Source organism: Zalophus californianus, chromosome X, assembly GCF_009762305.2.
Source record: "Zalophus californianus isolate mZalCal1 chromosome X, mZalCal1.pri.v2, whole genome shotgun sequence".
Taxonomy (NCBI): Eukaryota; Metazoa; Chordata; class Mammalia; order Carnivora; family Otariidae; genus Zalophus; species Zalophus californianus.
Window position 1 is genome coordinate 127,822,509 of NC_045612.1, and position 16,917 is coordinate 127,839,425.

A 16,917-nucleotide genomic window follows, 5' to 3' on the forward strand; every position below is an offset into this window, starting at 1 on the left:
AGGGGAGGTCACAAAACAGAGAATGGTATTATTGATCTCTCAAATCACTCCACCCCAGAGGCTGAAACCTCAGTAGGTCTTCTTAGGTGATACATTCTTTATGGTTTTCCCCATTTTGAGATGGGCTGTGACTTCAACGGCCAGATTCATACAACCTAGCAGAAGTTCTCAAACGTTCCGGCCACACGATTCCTTGAGACTCTTAAAAACGATAGAGGAACCCAAGACATTTGTTTACGTGGGTTAATGACATCCCTGCTTTCCGTATTAGAAATAGTAACGGAAAGACTTTAGATGTTTGTTTACTTAATACTTTGAAGGTCATCACAAGAAGCCCATTACGCTTTACAGAAATCACACATTTTTAGTGGAAAAATAAATATGTCTTCCCAAACAATAACTGGGGGAGGGGAAGGGTGGCTTCATTTTGCACATTTGCAAATCTCTTCAATACCTGGCTTCCTAGAAGAGGGCTGCTTTCTCACATCTGCTTACACATGGCTTCGTTTTCAAGACACCATTTAGTCCGAAATTATCTGGCCTCATTCAGACATGCGGTTGGAAAAGAGGAACTCTGGTCGTGGCATATTAACCCCACACGGTGTGCGGTGGGTTCTGTAAGACACCATACCTTCCCCTTCTCCCCTGCTCCTGTTCGTTACATCTTTACAACAATGCCCACTGTCATGTGCACTTGTGTAAAGTCTAATTTATTTTAAAAGTTTACTTTTCGCACAGTTTCCTAATGAAATAGAACACATATATGCATGCTACTGCTGTTACTATCATGTATGTACTGGCGTTCATATATTATATGTATCCTGTATATGTAGATCTGTCTATATTATATATAATATCATGTAATATAATAACAATATACTATATTATGGAATATGTTATGTTCCTCTATATTATATATCCTGTATATTACATTAATTTATTATTAAATGATATGTTGATACTTATTTATATATTTATACATAAATGTATAATTTATTTTACAGATATTATATACATAAGTATATATAATTATTTTATCATCTATTATATAAATAATATATGTAAATATATAAACATATATAAGATAAACTTATCTATATAAATATATAGATAATATAAATTTAGAAATATATATAATTCATATAATTATACAAATTATACATAAACATATATAAATTATACATATAATCTGTAAATAAAATATATATACAAATATATATGTAAAACTATATAAACATATAAAATTTATATATTTTTATAAATTTTTATTTATAAATATATATAAATATATAAACATTTTTCTCAATTTTATTTATAAATATATTTATATAAATATATAAACATATTTTTATAAATTTTTATCTATAAATATATTCATATAAGTATATAAACATCTTTTTATAAATTTTATTTATAAATATATAAACATCAATTTTTATCTATAAATATATTTATATAAACATATAAGCATATTTGTATATTTACATATGTTGTTTATAAATTATATATTTATTTAGCATATATTATTAAATGATATATATTTATAATACATATGTAATTATATATATACGAAATATATGTCTTTTTTTCCTTTACCCAAACGCCTTAAAATCACAAGACAACACAGCACGTATCATCAGCTAACCTGCCTTGTGTCCGTTTGAGATTGTGCACCCCAACCCTTGCCCTCAGCCCCAAAGTCTCGTGTGCCGGGGAGCTATAAGCCAGGCATGAAATGCGTGGCCCCGCACCACCCCACAGCCCTTCCACCCACAACCAAGCTCCGCACTCTTTCACGAGTCTGCGAGGGCACAGCGTAATACACAACCCTCTGAGCACCCTGGGTACAGAAGCATTTCATGTCTCAAAAGGCAATTACCACCTGCACCCAGATGCCTCACAGAGCTGCCGAATCTCTCACTTTGCAGTCCTCAGGGAAGCCGTCCACACCATGCTTTGCACCAGTGACGCCGGGGAGACGGGCAAGGTGTCACATTTGCACGGTGCTCTTGGCAGGTGTGTTTCGGGCACATCCCGAGACATAGAGAGAACCTGCACACAGCAGGTCTTCGGCACAGGCTGATGCACCTCACAGGCAGCAAGGCACCTGCATGCAAGGACCATCCCCATCACAATTCCTAAAGAAAAGTCCTTCACGGTGTCAGGAAGAGAAAATTCTTCCTGTACCTTCTACGGTCTTCCAGCCGCGTTAGGAATTAAATCGACAGTTTAACAAGAGAACAAACAAAACCCCACAAAGTTTTATTACGTGTGCACGGAGGCCCAACATCGAAATTTGAGAACCAAAGAAATGACCAAGGCAGGCAGTTTTTACACATTTTCCATGAAGAGACAATATATTTGTGAAGCATGGACAGCATTAAAACAAAACAAAACAAAACAACAGGTGTTTGGGAGCTGGAATGAGTAAGGAATTCTGAGCAGAATTTGGGCAGAGGCAGATCAGAAAAAAATAAGATTTATTTACAGAGTTTTCTCAGCTTTAAAGCTCCAGTTTCTGGTGGAAACGGTGTATGTTCACTTCTTAGTACAGGGAGGGCATTTTTCATTTGGGAGATCTATTTCCTCGCTTTCAGGGGGACAGAGGAGGGTCTGAGTGTCCTTGTCCCGGCCGTGTATTGAGCAACTTCTATTTAAATAATATGTTTTGTTTCTTAAGTTCCACATATGAGTGAAATCACATGGCATTTCTCTTTTTCTGGCTGACTTAGTTTACTTAGCATAATACTCTCTAGATCCATCCATGTCTTTGCAAATGGCAAGATTTTATTCTTTTGTATGGCTCAGTAACATTCCATTGTGTGTATAAATATATATATATATACACACATTTTATATATGTGATACATATGTGTATATACACACATATATAATGTATACATATGTATACACACTATATATAATGTATATATGTATACACACGTTGGAATCTGATATATATATACAATACATATTATATAAAATATATTACAATGTGTATATATTATATACGTATATACATATACACATATATATATATCATATCTTCTTTGTCCATTAACAACAACAAAAAAAGAGAGGAGGCGGGTGGGGGTGATGAGTGAAAACGGATGATGGGGATGGGGGAGTGCACCTGTTGTGATGAGCACTGGGCGATGTATGGAAGTGTTGAATCACTATATTGTACACCTGAAACTAATGTAACACCGTGTGCTAACTACACTGGAATTTAAAAAAATGAAAATTAAAAAGATAAAAAAAATCCATATGCCAAAGTGGTGCCTCTTGGGGTGGCCTGCCCTTGGCCCCTAAAAAGAACTGAAGGCGTGTGGAAAACCATCCACTGGGAATGGAACATGCTGGGGAGGGGGGCCAAGAAGCCCACTGAAGAGATTCAGCTTTTCTCAAAGAACCACCTACATTTGGGCCAAGGTGACGTCTACAGGGCGAGGAAGCATTGTGTACATAGAGAGCGTGCCCCGAAACCCAGAGACTCCAGAAGCACAGTGTTAAACAGTTTCATAGCGGACCTGATTTAGAGTTTGCCTTAGCTCTTCATCCCGCATCAGAATGGTGAATTTCTGGAAAGCCAAACTCTGCACCCCTGTCCTTGCAGACTTCACAGGAGGAACCGGGGTCAGAATACAGACGTCTGCTCTTCCTAAAACTTTCCAAAACTAGGGTCCCATCACTAGCTCGTGAGCAAAAAAAACTGAGTAATTTTTTTTGAAACAATGCTAAATCACAAATCACAGGTTATTTGCTTCCAATGATTTGTTAGACTATGTTTCTGGGTATTTTTTAAAATTTATTTTATTATGATTATTTTTTACTATGTTTCTGACCATATGACTGGGTGTCAAAGAAACAAACCAACAAAATAAATCAAGGCCTGCGTCATAGGAACAAACAGAATAAATCAAGGCCCAAGTGAAAGGAGAGTAACATGCATCAGAAAATTGACAGTGTGGGTGGAAATCCCCATCTTCAGGGTTCCCTAAAGCTGCTTTTCTAGGAAGCCCAAGGATGCAAAGAAAAAGTGCGTAAAATCAATAAGCAAACACAATGTCAGCAAACACTTGCTCAAGATAGATGTCCGGCTGCTACGGACGCTGGGGCTTGGAATTGGGGACAAATGCACGAGACCAGGTGATGAATCGCAAGGAAGAAACTCAGAGAAAACGATGAATGTGTTCACATAAAGGCTCAAATTCTCTGGAACAAAAAACAACCCAATCTACACTGAATTATCTGATAGAAGATAAAATAATGGTGCCCACACAGCTCTTGTTAAAAAAAGTCTCCAAAATGGACAAGCTTCATTGCAGTCAGGAAAAAAAAAAAAAATGCAATTTGAAAGTCAGATTCCATATCACACACGGAATGCGCATGCATTCCATGCATATCAAAATGTCAGCGCAAACATAAAGCCATAACTGAACCACATCCAGATGTATATAAAATTATATATAATGTATATTTATATTTATATATACATGTTTTCTATAGTTTTATTTTATACAGTATATATTTTATGTATGCATTTATATATAAATACACTGTGTGTATATATTGTATACTGTACATATGTAATTCTATACATGTCATGCATTATTACAGAATATTGCATTTATAGTGAATTTACCATGGAAAGAAACGGGGGCGTCTTTCCAAAGTCTCCGCAAGCATCATCTGTTCATGGGGACGCCTGCACGCTCCAAGCAAAAATGCTTGTGGGGGAAAGCCAGAACTGGTTTTTTGTTCCTTTGTTTTTGTTTTGCAGCTTGATTGCGTGTTCTATAGAATCGACATAGAACCTTCTGTTAGTGTCAGGTGTGCACCGTGATGACTGGACAGACTTACACCTTGCCATGTGACGACCACCACCACCACGTTAGCTAACACCTCCCTCCCCGGCACATGATTTAACTATGTCTTTCTTTGTGCCGAGGACAGTGAAGATCCGCTCTCTCGGCGACTTTCCCATGCACCATGGGCAAGAGTGAACCAAGTCACCATGCTCATTCCCCATGACTTTTGGGTCCTATCACTGGGAGCTTCTGCACTTTTTATCGGTAGGGCATGAGGAGGACCCACAGGTGAAGGGTTCCTCCAGCAGGGCAACCAGGTGGTGACACAGCAGCCCCTCCCCAAAACCAAAATCGACTCCTGATGCTCCTCAAGCTGACTGGTGCTGAGTTTTTGGGAAACAGGAGGGTCCTGCAGCCCCAGAAATCAAGGTTGCATGCCATTGGCCAGAGCTGTCACATGACCATAATGACCTGCAAAGGGTGCTGGGAACTGTAGTTCAGTTGGGAATCCCTGCACCTACCTAGAGCACTATGGATTCAGAAAACAGAACAGGTTTTTTTGGAGGAAAACCCGCATTTTCAAACACTCCTTGTTTTTAGTTAGTGTCTGCACTTTTGATTTCATGGTCTCAACTTCTCACCTGACTCTAACACATATCTTATATATTGCAATGAGCGTAATTCTACTTATATTAAGGAAAAAAAGTTTATTTGTATTTTTTCCCCCATCCCACCTGCAGCCCTCGATACCTACCAGGCACGGCTGGGAATGCTTGTCACACAGGAGCTCATTCAACCTCACCATTTGGGGGAAGCAGAGCCCATGATTACACCCATTCTTCAGATGACGTAACTTGAAGCCCAGAGAGGTCGTTTAACTTGCCTCAGGTTGCACAGCTCGAAATGCAGAAGGCAGCCTGTGAACTCATGAATTAGGCCTCAGCGTCTGGAGATGAATCCTGACCGGCTTCACGGCTATGCCCCTAGGGAAGCTCAGTGAGGTCCCCATCCTCTCTTGTAAATTAGGAACACTCGTACCCAACACATAGTGATGGACACGTGAGTTTCCTCGGGCTGCCATAACAAAATCCTGCAAACTCAGCGGCTTCAACAACAGACATTCTCTCGCTCTCTCAGTTCTGGAGGCAAGAAGCCTGGGATCCGGGCAGGGCAGGGCTGCACTCCTTCTGAAGATTGTAGGGGAGGCTCTGCTCCAGTCCCCGCTTCCCAGCGTCTGGTCCGTCCTCGGCTTGTGGCAGCTTCGCTCTGAGCTACGCACGACATTCTCCCCGCGTGCGTGTCCGTGTTCACATTTCCCCTCTCACACGGACGCCGGTCCCCTGTGGGGTTAGCGCCCACTGTCCTCCGGGATGACCTCAGCTCATGGCCGCTGCAGACTCTACTTCCAAATAAGGTCACATTGTAGTTGCTGCAGGCTACAACTGGAACATATTAACTTGGGTATGTGTGTGCCTGTGCGTGTGCGTGTGTGTGTGATTTCTTCTTCCCACTCTGCAAGTCACACGGCAAATCAGCGTGACCACACCTCCCCCCCCCCCACTGGAAAGCCTTGCACTTCGCCATGGATACGTGGCGGGGGAGGGGAGCAGAACTTCTTTCCGAGGGCGTGCAGGAAAATGGAAATAAAAGTATGGCTCCCGTGGTGGTCACCGTCCTCTCGACCCGTCTAAAATTCGATTCCGGGGCTTCGCTCTGTTCCAGCGTGAAGATGTTCCTCCAGGCCCGGACCCCCAGGCACCCACTCAGGCTCCCAGGAAGAGCCGGGAGTGTTGCTTTTTACACAATACGGTCAACACCATCTTTTCCTTCCTTCATGGGCATGCAGAATGCAGCCAACTGTGACTTTTCTCCTCTTTTTAGCAGGGAAGCATGCCGTCCTGGTGGCCCTGGGGTGGGGCGGAGTCGGGGGGTGAGTTCCTTAAGGACATATGCTCCCCACCTGAGACTCAGGTAACACTCTGGGTCAAGCAGACTTCAGGCATCAACCAGTCAATCAATCAATAGGAGGCTTCTGCTATAAAATCCCCACCCACCCCAAAAAAGATATGCCTCCAAGTACTCATGATTTGAAGATTCTTATTCTAACTAGGTTGAACCTTAACCAGTTTCTGCTTGTCACTTGGGTGATTTTCTTTTCCTTTCTTTTAAGATTCGGTTTATTTATTTGACCCAGAGAGAGCACAAGCAGGTGCAGAGGGAGAAGCAGGCTCCCCGCTGAGCATGGAGCCCCACGCAGGACTCGATCCCAGGACCCTGGGATCATGACCTGAGCCAAAAGCAGACCCTTCCCTCACTGAGCCCCCCAGATGCCCCCCACGAGGGTGATTTTCATCCCTTAAGATTGTAACTATGCTTAAGTGTTCACCCTCCATCGTATTCCAGAAGGCGCCGGTGACAACTCGTCTTCCTCGGCAAGGTTTCAGGTGCCCATCTGCTCCCCAAACCCCTGCCGTGACCCTCGGAATGGAGCAGACACCCTGCCACAGGCAGACACACACCCAGCGGGCACTCTGCCCCGCTCAGGACGACATTTATCCGATGCCGCTAAGCTGGGTAGATAGCTTCCTGAGTCGTGGACCTACCGCGTGCTGCCTCCTCCTTCTAGGTGGGAATTACAGAAAGCAAGAACACGGCGAGCCAACCGCGGTATTTTTTCTTTTTTCTTTTACATTTATTTAGAATGATGCAAACTTATGTATGACAGGTGTGGGAAAAAAACAAAACGGATGGATGGATGTCTTTATAAAGGCTTCCATTGCATCTAGGTCTGTATGTGAAGGTGCAAATGCGTGTGCCCACGCACGGACGCACGCACACCTTCACACAGGCTTTTAACCAGCGTCAAAAGAAACTCACATACAGAAAACGTGCGGCAACCGTGCGGCTTCGTCCCTGGGTGCAAACAGTTGAGAAGCGTGCTAGGACATCCCTGTCCCAACAGGAATTGCGGGCCGCTGTCTTGAAATGGCTCAAATCATATGTGAATCCCTGACATGAGACACCACCATCTTAGCTGCAAGTTCCTTTTTGTATTTGGGAAGCTCTCTTTAGGGCTTTCTGCTTTTGGCGCCCCCTTCTTTGGAGACCTAGCTCCCAATCCATGATGGTGAGCACAAAGCATGCATATTTAGGACTTTTCTGGGTCCTCTCCATGAGTTGCAGATGGCAAAAATTGTCTCTATTCTGATATTTAGGGCAAAGCCCAAAAGTTCTATAAGCATGTACCTAAATTGGAAGAAACTGTGCCAATAAGCCCAAACTGTCTTTTTCCTTTCCCCCTAAAATGTTACTAACATAGAAGCAAATAGCTAGTATGCATTTCAGATGCTTGAGCATTTTTTAAGGTTCTCTACTACGGGTGTAAAAAAAAAAGTATAAACTAAGAAAAAGGATGGCGTTGCCTGAAGAACAGAAACCTAGAGAGCATCAGATGGAAACTGATATGAGAACAGTCAAGAGACACATATTGCGATCGCCGTCCCCTATTTTCCTAGAAAACCCGAAACCATATAAGATTTCACAGGAAAAGGTAAAGCATCCCCAGGCCGCTTCCCCCACCCCCCCCACCCCCGAGATGGCTTGCACTCGAGCGACCATGCATGCACAATCCCGAAACCCAGCCTCAGGCTCCGTAGGTTGGGGGCAGGGGATGGAGGGCTGGTCGAAGCCACCCCGAGTGCTGAGAATCCCGCATTCCACATCAGCTGGACCGGTGGGCACTGACTCCCTGATGAACACTCAGCCTGGGTCAAGCTTCTCCCCACAGCTGGCTGGAAACCGCCCCCCCACCCCCAGTGGTGCTCCTGAGACCCCAGCAGAAGACAGCACCCCTGCCCATGACCCCATGCCCCGGGACACCCCCCGTGCTTTGGGGCGACACACACGGGTCGCCCATGTGCACGTCCCGCACCATGAGGTCGTGTTGGGAACCCAGGACACAGTCGGCATCTATCCACATTCACGATCGCACCAACAGATGAAGCAATAATCTTCGTTCGACCCAGGGAGGAGCCCAGTTAGCCTCACCAACGCACCTCATCCAGCAGATCTGGGGATGCTTTGGGAGGCGGCTCATCTGTGCCGAACAGAAAGCACCTCAGGGCGGCAGGTGATGTCGACAATGAAAGGAATTGTCCCAGGAGCGGCGAACGGGGTTCTGGTCTACACCGAGCTTCTCCCTAAGCGACCGCTGGATCTTGAAACCCTCATACATGTGCTGGTTCTGGAAGGGAAGATGGGCAACCATGTGTCACAGCTAGGATGAATTGACCAACTATATATTTTTGGTCGCAGCTAATATTTGCACAAACCCCCTTTTATGGATGTGGTTTCATTAACCTCCACAACCTCAGGAGGTTTTATTCCTTGCAGTTTACCAAATAAAGCCGAAGCATCATGCTCAAACAGTCCACCTGTTGCCCCGTATGTGGCCCCATCCCCAGAAGTGTGTCTCCAGAAGGTGTGGCAGCTTCAAAGTGGAGCTGCTGCACCTGTCCAGTTCCGCAGGCTGTGCACTGCAAACTCATCCCCCTACAACTTGCCAAGACGGCGTGTGAGCCGTCCTTCAGCTGACAGGTGACCTCCCGGACCCAACCGCACAGCCAAGCAACGTCAGCGTGACTGCGTGGAGCCAAGTTCGCTGTAATGCTGAGACCCTCCCCCACGCCCCGGGTCTTGAACAAAACCCTAGATGGAGCCGCCATGCTCATACTTGTTAGACGGTTTGCAGGTTTGGCAGCCGGCAAGACCAGGTAGCCCCAGGATGAGTCTTGCCCACCTTGAGGGGGGGAGTCCCCTCATGCTATGACAGCGAGTGTGCAGTCTTGGTGTCTGAGGACCGTAGCTTTAACAGATGGGAAGGCAGACGTGGTCTCCGCTGGACCCGGTGACGTCATCCCTGAAGAATAGCTAACGGAGGGGACGTCTGGGGGGCTCAGTCGGTGAAGCGTCAGGTCATGATCTCAGGGTCCTGAGATCGAGTCCCGCATCGAGCTCCTTGCTCATCAGGGAGCCTGCTTCTCCCTCCCCCTCTGCACCTCCCCCTGCTCATGCTTGCTCTCTCTCTCAAATAAATAAATAAAATATTAAAAAAAGAATAACTAACAGAAAAACTAGATGGGATGTTTATCTAGCCTTCAAAAAAGCAAAAAGAGCTTCCAGGCAGGGAAAACAAAACAAAACAAAAAAAAAACAAACAAACAAGCAAACAAAAAGAGTGCGCTTTGTCTCAGATAAACGGGGAGATCATGACCCACATTTAAAAAAACCAAAAAAAACAAAATAAGAACAACTCCAGGTGCTGCAAAAAGAAAGTCAGGTAAGGTGAGGCGGTTGGGCACAAAATTCCGGCAGGCACCAGGAAAAAAGCCAACTCAGGTCTACACTGCTGGGTTTTGAAATGCCCACCGGCCCGTGCCGAAGTCGGAATCCAAAGTCACGCTCGGTGTGTCGCAATGACCATGAGAGCTGCCAGCCACGGGAGCGGTGTTTCAGAGACTTGGTTTTCCCCCAGGCTTCTCGGAGGGCCAGGCGCGGTGCAGACCCGAGCTCCCCCGTGTCTGGATTTGGTCAGTACTCCCCATCCACCAGCAGAGGGAGGCCCCGGGCAGGTTTTGGGATTTTGCAATCCTACCTAAAACCCCGTTCCTGCAGGCCTCCCTTCTTAGGGACACAAAGGAGATGTGGGTGAACATCGCAGGCTCAACCCAAACATTTCCGAGTCCCTTACGATGGATCGAAACCATATCAGCCCTGCCGATTGCAACCCCGAGCTGAGAACGTTTCAGTCTACGTGAGTTACAACACCCACTCTTGCAGATCACAAAGCTGCTTAAAAATACCGGAGGGCGGGTGTAGGAAAAGCATCCCCCATGAAGCCCCAACTTAAAACCACTTCCTTAAGCAAGGCCGCTATATGGGACGTCCCCAGAAATAACCCAGCCCTGTAACAGGCTCCAGGAAGTATTTTTATAGAGCCTAACACTTACCATTTGTCCTGAAACAGTTTCTCCTTCTGTTGCGTTGGCAGTAACCCGCTGCGGCGCCCACCAGCGTGACCACCAGCACTGACACAATAGGAGACACGATTTTCGCTACCATGTTCCCTGCAGGATGGAGAAACCAAAGACGGTCTCAGAAAACACGTGGCCGGCGAGAAAGCCGTTCATTGTAAATCCTCCCGCAATCTCACCTCGGGCCCTTCCCACCCTCACATGCACGGGAAAAAAAAAATAATAATAATAATAATAACAACAATAAAGAGCAAATCAGAACAAGAAGTCCGAGGAAAGGATTCTGCTTCTGTAAGCAGAAGATTTTGAGATTTTTGACGATGTCTTACCCGTTCAGGACATTCAAGGCAGAGTATTGCAAATAAGAGGCACTCGATTTGTTTTCCGTGGATTTGTTGAACTGGATGGGTTTGTACCTTTTTCGAAGTACAATGTTTGTGCCCTTGCAAAATATATTCAATGCACACGTGCCCACAAAGGTCTGGACACAGGCACACACCTAACCTGACACCTTGGAGGCCACCTTACTGCCAACAGTTTGGTTTCTCTGCCTGGGACCTTGCGTGACAAAAATCGACGGTCCCGAGAAAGAAGAAATCATTGCTTTTATTGGCGAGAACCACCTGTGTCTTCTATCAGAGTGGGTCAAGCAGCTGGTGTGTTGTTGGGATGGATACATGGCCCCCATGGGACGTTGGCTTGGATACTGTCGCCTGCAGGAAGCATCACTTGCCCTCTCCGCACCCCGGTCTGGCATCAGACGCTCTGTCTGGACGCAGGACCCTATACGTTCCATGCAACCCCATGTGTGCCACCTCGATTTTTGTCTTGGGCTTCACCCCTCCGGCCCCCAGCTTGTGTCCGACAGGAGAATGGTAGGGATGGATGGCTGTCTTGCGAACGCCAGTGCAGACACCCAGCAAATAGCAACCCCGAGGCTGGGCACGCGCGTCGGGACGCAGAGGCTGCAAAGCGCTTCCATGCGTCCTTCTCGCGGAGCATCTGTGACGCACAGAAGCTTGGCGTCGGGGCAAGCGCATTCATCCTCAACGTGAAGGCAGGATTGCTAAGAGGCTGCGTTCTGCCAGCAACGTGTGACCAGCGTGGGCCTCCTGGCCTCCACCCCTGCCCTGTCTGACCTGCTCTGGGGCGGGCAGGGCACTTCTAGGGGGCTTCTCCAGGGCCGAATGTCCACACCCTCCTTCCCGTTCTCCTTCTTGGCTTCCGTTCGTGCGCTTGCTCAAAGACACATGAGCCATCGGTGGCCCCGGGACAGGTCCACGAGACCCACCCTGCCCTCGGAGGAGCCCCACCTCCGCCCTCCTTCTGTGAGCCCCCAGGGAGGTGAGCACCCTGCAGAAGCAGGCTGCTCCATGAAAGCCTGTGGGTTAAGACAGTATGTCCAGACCCTGCTGGCCCGCCCACAGCCCTATGCAAAAGCGTGTTTTTATTAAAGACGGGAGCGGCACGGATCCATTACCCTGGGGGTTCCCGTAGGTCGAGTGTCCATCTCCGCCTGTAAAGAGGAAGGCACATGGTCATGGGATTATTCAGCAGAGTCTCCACCGCCGGGCACCCCGGAGAGGCTGGGCATGCAGCGAGAAGCGCCGCGTATGGGGATCTCCGTGTGCAGGGAGCTTACCTTCTCCCAGAGGAGGGGGCGCACACTCAGCCTCAGGAGGGGGCTGTGGACGCTACATCCGATGCTGGGAGTGCGAGGGGGCAGCATAGCGACAGGGCAATGCAGCTTCCATTCCAGGGGACAGGGGATACACACACACATTTACAGACACAACATGCACGTGCACGCGGCCATGCACGTGCACCCACGCACAGGTGCACACACTCACGCCGCCACCCATGCGCGCACTGCCCCCTGTGCCTGCCCCTCTACCCATGCGCGCACCGCCATCCATGCCTGCGCCTCTACCTATGCGCACCGCCACCTGTGCCTGCGCTTCTACCCATGCGCGCACCGCCACCCGTGGGCGCACCGCTACCCGTGCCTGCGCCTCTACCCATGCGCGCACCGCCACCCAAGCGCGCGCCACCACACATGCGCCCGCATCCTCACATACACACAAGCACACACTCACATTCACGCTTGTGAACACATAAAGACATGCATACACGCACACTGCCACCCATGCGCGCGCCTCCACGCATGTCCGTGCCTCCACACATGAGCGCATCTCCACACGTGCAGGTGTGCACACCTCCACATGTTTGCAGAATACATGCAAACAGACCTGCAGGCACGCATACAAGACACACACATATACACGTGCACACATCCACCTGCACACGCACGCACACAGAGACACATGGACATCTGTATGCAAATCCATGTGCACAGACTCATGCACACAGAGGCCCATGTGTGCACAGGAGAAATACATTCCCATATGCATTAGCAAGTAGACGTGTGTGCAGCCAAATACAGAGGCACGCACACACATGCAGAGGCAGACATATGCACACATACAACCATAAATGTGTGCACCGGCATGCACCCATCTGCACTCATGCACACATGCACGCGCATTGGCACACACATGCACAAGCACAGGTGAACACTAATGTGCACACACACGCATGTACAAACACACACACACAATATCAACCTTAAGCAGGGCTTACTTCCTTGCAAGAAAGTAAGCCTGCACTGCATGCAAAGTAACTTTGGTGACCGGTGAGCACATAAATTAGACCCGGATGGTCAGTTAACTTCCCACGCAGGAGACAATAGGACAAGCTTCCCACCAGCGCCAGATGGGGTGTTAGTTCTCCCCAAGGACAGTTTCTCTGCACACAGCTCGTAAGAAATAATTCCTTTACCATAAGTATTTCCGTTAGAGTTGGGTCTAGAGCGCCCTCCTCCTGCAGGACAGAAAGACCACGTGTCCAGAAGTTTGGGTGACACCACTCAGCTCACCGGAAGCAAGATGCCGCATGAAGCTGCGGAGATTTCCAGCCCTCCCTCCCCGTGCAAAGGGAAGAGGCACAGTCACCACGGGGCGGCCTCTGACCACACAAGGAGCAGCAGCTGAGGTCAGCCTGCATGATGCACAGCTTCCCCTGACACCCTCTGGAGCTCACGGCGACTGGGGCACATGCCATGCTCATGCCCGAAGACTGGGCGCTTTCCTTAGCTCGCGTGCAAACACGCTTTCCATGAGGCCAGCCTGAGCAGTGCCGTAGGCACAGACTACAGTCATCCCGGCCAGTGAAACAGAAAGATTTCTGGCACCTTCTTCTCATGTCTGGAGACCAATTTCTCAACGAAGGTTTGAGATGACAAACGGAATGCTTGATGCTAATTTTGTTAATTTGGAAGTGGGAACATTTTTGTTGGTGCTGTTTAAACACTGATGGGTCATTTGATCAACTGCCTCCGGATTGAGCCATGTCCCCCTCCCCAAAATTCATATGTTGAAGTCCTAGCTCCCCGGAACTGCAGAACGGGACTGTGCTTGGAGGTGGGGTCTTTAAAGGTAACAACGTTCCAAATTAAGGTAAAATGAGGTCTCGCTAGGATGAGGTCACTAAGCTGTTAGGACTGGTGTCCTTTGTGCAGGAGGAAGGGACATGCCCAATGCATTTTGCCACCTCCAGGGAGAAGCCGGGTGACGCAGTCACCTGGTGCATGAACCCAATCCTCGGTGCTAGTTTGAGAGCTGACTCACAGCTTGGCGCAGCTCAGCACCACAGAACAGGGGTCCAGACACGGACAGGGCCGGATGCACGTTCCCAGAGCCTCACATGCCAGTGAGCGTGGCCCTCCGGAAAACCACATCAGCCAGGCTTTGTCCTGCAGCTTGACCCTGGCCCCACCTGGGAGCATGGGGTCAGGGGAGGGGGGTTTGCAGACATTTTGCCCCCAGGGTGAATGATCATCCTGATGAGTGTGCTTTTCTGCACTCGGAGGGGAGGCAGGTCCCCAAGACATGGCGGCGTGGGATCAGAGCCCTGACAAATTTCCTGGGGAATAAATGTAGGCATCCTTTGGGCTCCCGGGAGCACGGCTAGATGAGTCATTTCTTTCCCGCTTGTGAATCTGGCAAAGAACAAAACAACAGGTTCTGGGAAGGATCCTCGCAGAGGGAGACCCTTCAGAGACACCTGCGTGGGGTAAACACATCCCAGGATCGGGATACTTCCCTGGCCTGGAGGGTTGTGGGGGCGTCATCTGACCATATGCAATGTTCCACGTGGCTGCTTATAAAAATATCGAATAAGCGTTTGTCCCACAATTTCCAAAGAAAGAAGACGATGGGCCCATCACATCTGCACACTGAGTTTAAAGCAGACAGCCTTTGACCCCTCTCCACCAGGACCCTTCACACGCCGCCTGTCCCATACAAGCGTGTGCACCTTGGAGGGCCAGCGTTATGGGGATGGGACCATCTATAGGGTGACAGATATCTGTCCCTTAAAGCGGACTGTTTGAGCACCGTGCTTCACCTTTACTTTAGAAAATGGGATATAAAACAAAAATTTGCCCTTCAGAGGTTAGGGAGGTTAATGGGACCACATCTCTGAAAGGACCATACCCCTTGCCAACAACGCACCATACAAATATTAGTTTTGGCCAAAAAGGTAAGTCTCTCAATTCATTTATGGTGCTCAAAACGTTTAGCACATGGCAAACGGAAAAGAAAAATAATGCTTTGAAATCAATCCACAAATTGATTGAAGGGCAAAGGGGACTCAAAGGTACAAACGTGTAGTTACGGGATGAATAAGCCCTGGGACGTCACATAGAGCCTGGGGACCCTAGTTAACAATCCTGTATCCTATATTTAAAAGTTGCTAAGGGAGTAAATCTTTAAGGTTCTCATTTTACAATAAAAAAATAAAATCTGTGGGGCGCCTGGGTGGCTCGTTCGGTGAAGCATCTGCCTTCAGCTCAGGTCATGATCTCAGGGTCCTGGGATGGAGTCCCGCATCGGGCTCCTGGCTCCGCGGGGAATCTGCTTCTCCCTCTCCCTCTGCTCCTCCTGCTTATGCTCACTCTCTGTCAAATGAGTAAATAAAATCTTTTAAAAAATTTAAAAAACAAAATTTGTAACTATGTGCGCCAATGGACACAAAAAATAAAAGTTGTAACTGTGTGCCGATGCACACACAAAAATAAAATTTGTAACTGTGTGTGCCGATGGATGTTCCCCAGACCTAGAGCCCTGATTACTTTGCAACATATAATAAATGTTGAATCACTCTGCTGTATACCTAGAACGAGTAAAATGTTCTATGTCAATTGTATCTCAATTTAAAAAAAATCAATTTTGTTTTCCCAGCGAGACGTTTTTTCTCAATCTTGTTTTCCCAGCAACGTTTTGTTCTCAATCTTCCCTTACGGAAGCAGAGAGCGTCTGAGGGCTTCGAGATCTGCTGATCTGTTTGCAAAGAGCTCCATGTAGACAAGAACCCCACGAGTCATTCCTGTGGACTTTTCTATTCCTTCTTGGCAGCATCTGCCTCCCCGAAATGTTTTCTGCTGGCAGTAGGCCAACCGCCTGACAAAAAGTCCCCAGTGTGTTGGATGTTGTCCCCCTGGCGAGTGTTGCTGTCTGCCGTTCTGTTTCCAGCTACCTGGACACTGGGTTCCCTGGACAGCAGGCCGCGGCCAAGCCAGACGGTCAGCGCGGAGAGGGCTGAGCACCCCGGACGCCAGCACACAGAGCCCCAACACCCAGGACCCCAGGAAGAGGCAGGGATGGGCATGCAAGGGGGAGCCCGGCAAAGATGACCCCCACCCCGCCGTCCACCGGAAGTCCGGGTGCTGGGCGTACCGTGCGTGTTTCCGGACCCATCATTGCTGGGGTAGTAGCTACCACCGCCTGTGGGAGAGAAGGTACGTGTCAGGGACGTTCTGCTGGGAGGCGCAGGGTTCCTGGTGATGGCACCAAAGCCGTGCCCACGACTCACCCCAAAGAGAGCCCCACATGGTGGCAAAGAGCGGGAGCCACCAGGGCAAGTCCAAGGCTGCCCGCCTAAAGTCACAGCTTTCTGCTAGGACAACTCCCGCCAAGACAGATCCCCTATGGAAAGCCCGGTGCCTTCAGAGAGCA

At 48.1% G+C, this 16,917-nt stretch overlaps 1 protein-coding gene across 4 annotated transcripts in view; it reads right to left on the reverse strand.

Moving 5' to 3' along the window:
• Positions 1-7,224: 7,224 nt before the first annotated feature.
• The window catches only part of XG (Xg glycoprotein (Xg blood group)), a 33,169-nt gene continuing 23,476 nt past the window's right edge, over positions 7,225-16,917 (reverse strand). Inside the window, exons 7-11 of one of the 4 annotated variants that reach the window (XM_027609262.2) lie at positions 16,639-16,686; positions 13,682-13,723; positions 12,324-12,359; positions 10,820-10,936; positions 7,225-9,054 (exon numbers count right to left, since the gene is read on the reverse strand). In XM_027609262.2, coding sequence (XP_027465063.2) covers positions 9,038-9,054; positions 10,820-10,936; positions 12,324-12,359; positions 13,682-13,723; positions 16,639-16,686 — 260 coding nt within the window. In that variant the 3' untranslated portion in view covers positions 7,225-9,037. The remainder of the gene's footprint in view (positions 9,055-10,819; positions 10,937-12,323; positions 12,360-13,681; positions 13,724-16,638; positions 16,687-16,917) is intronic. The other 3 variants (XM_027609259.2, XM_027609261.2, XM_027609263.2) reach the window with 3 other exon arrangements.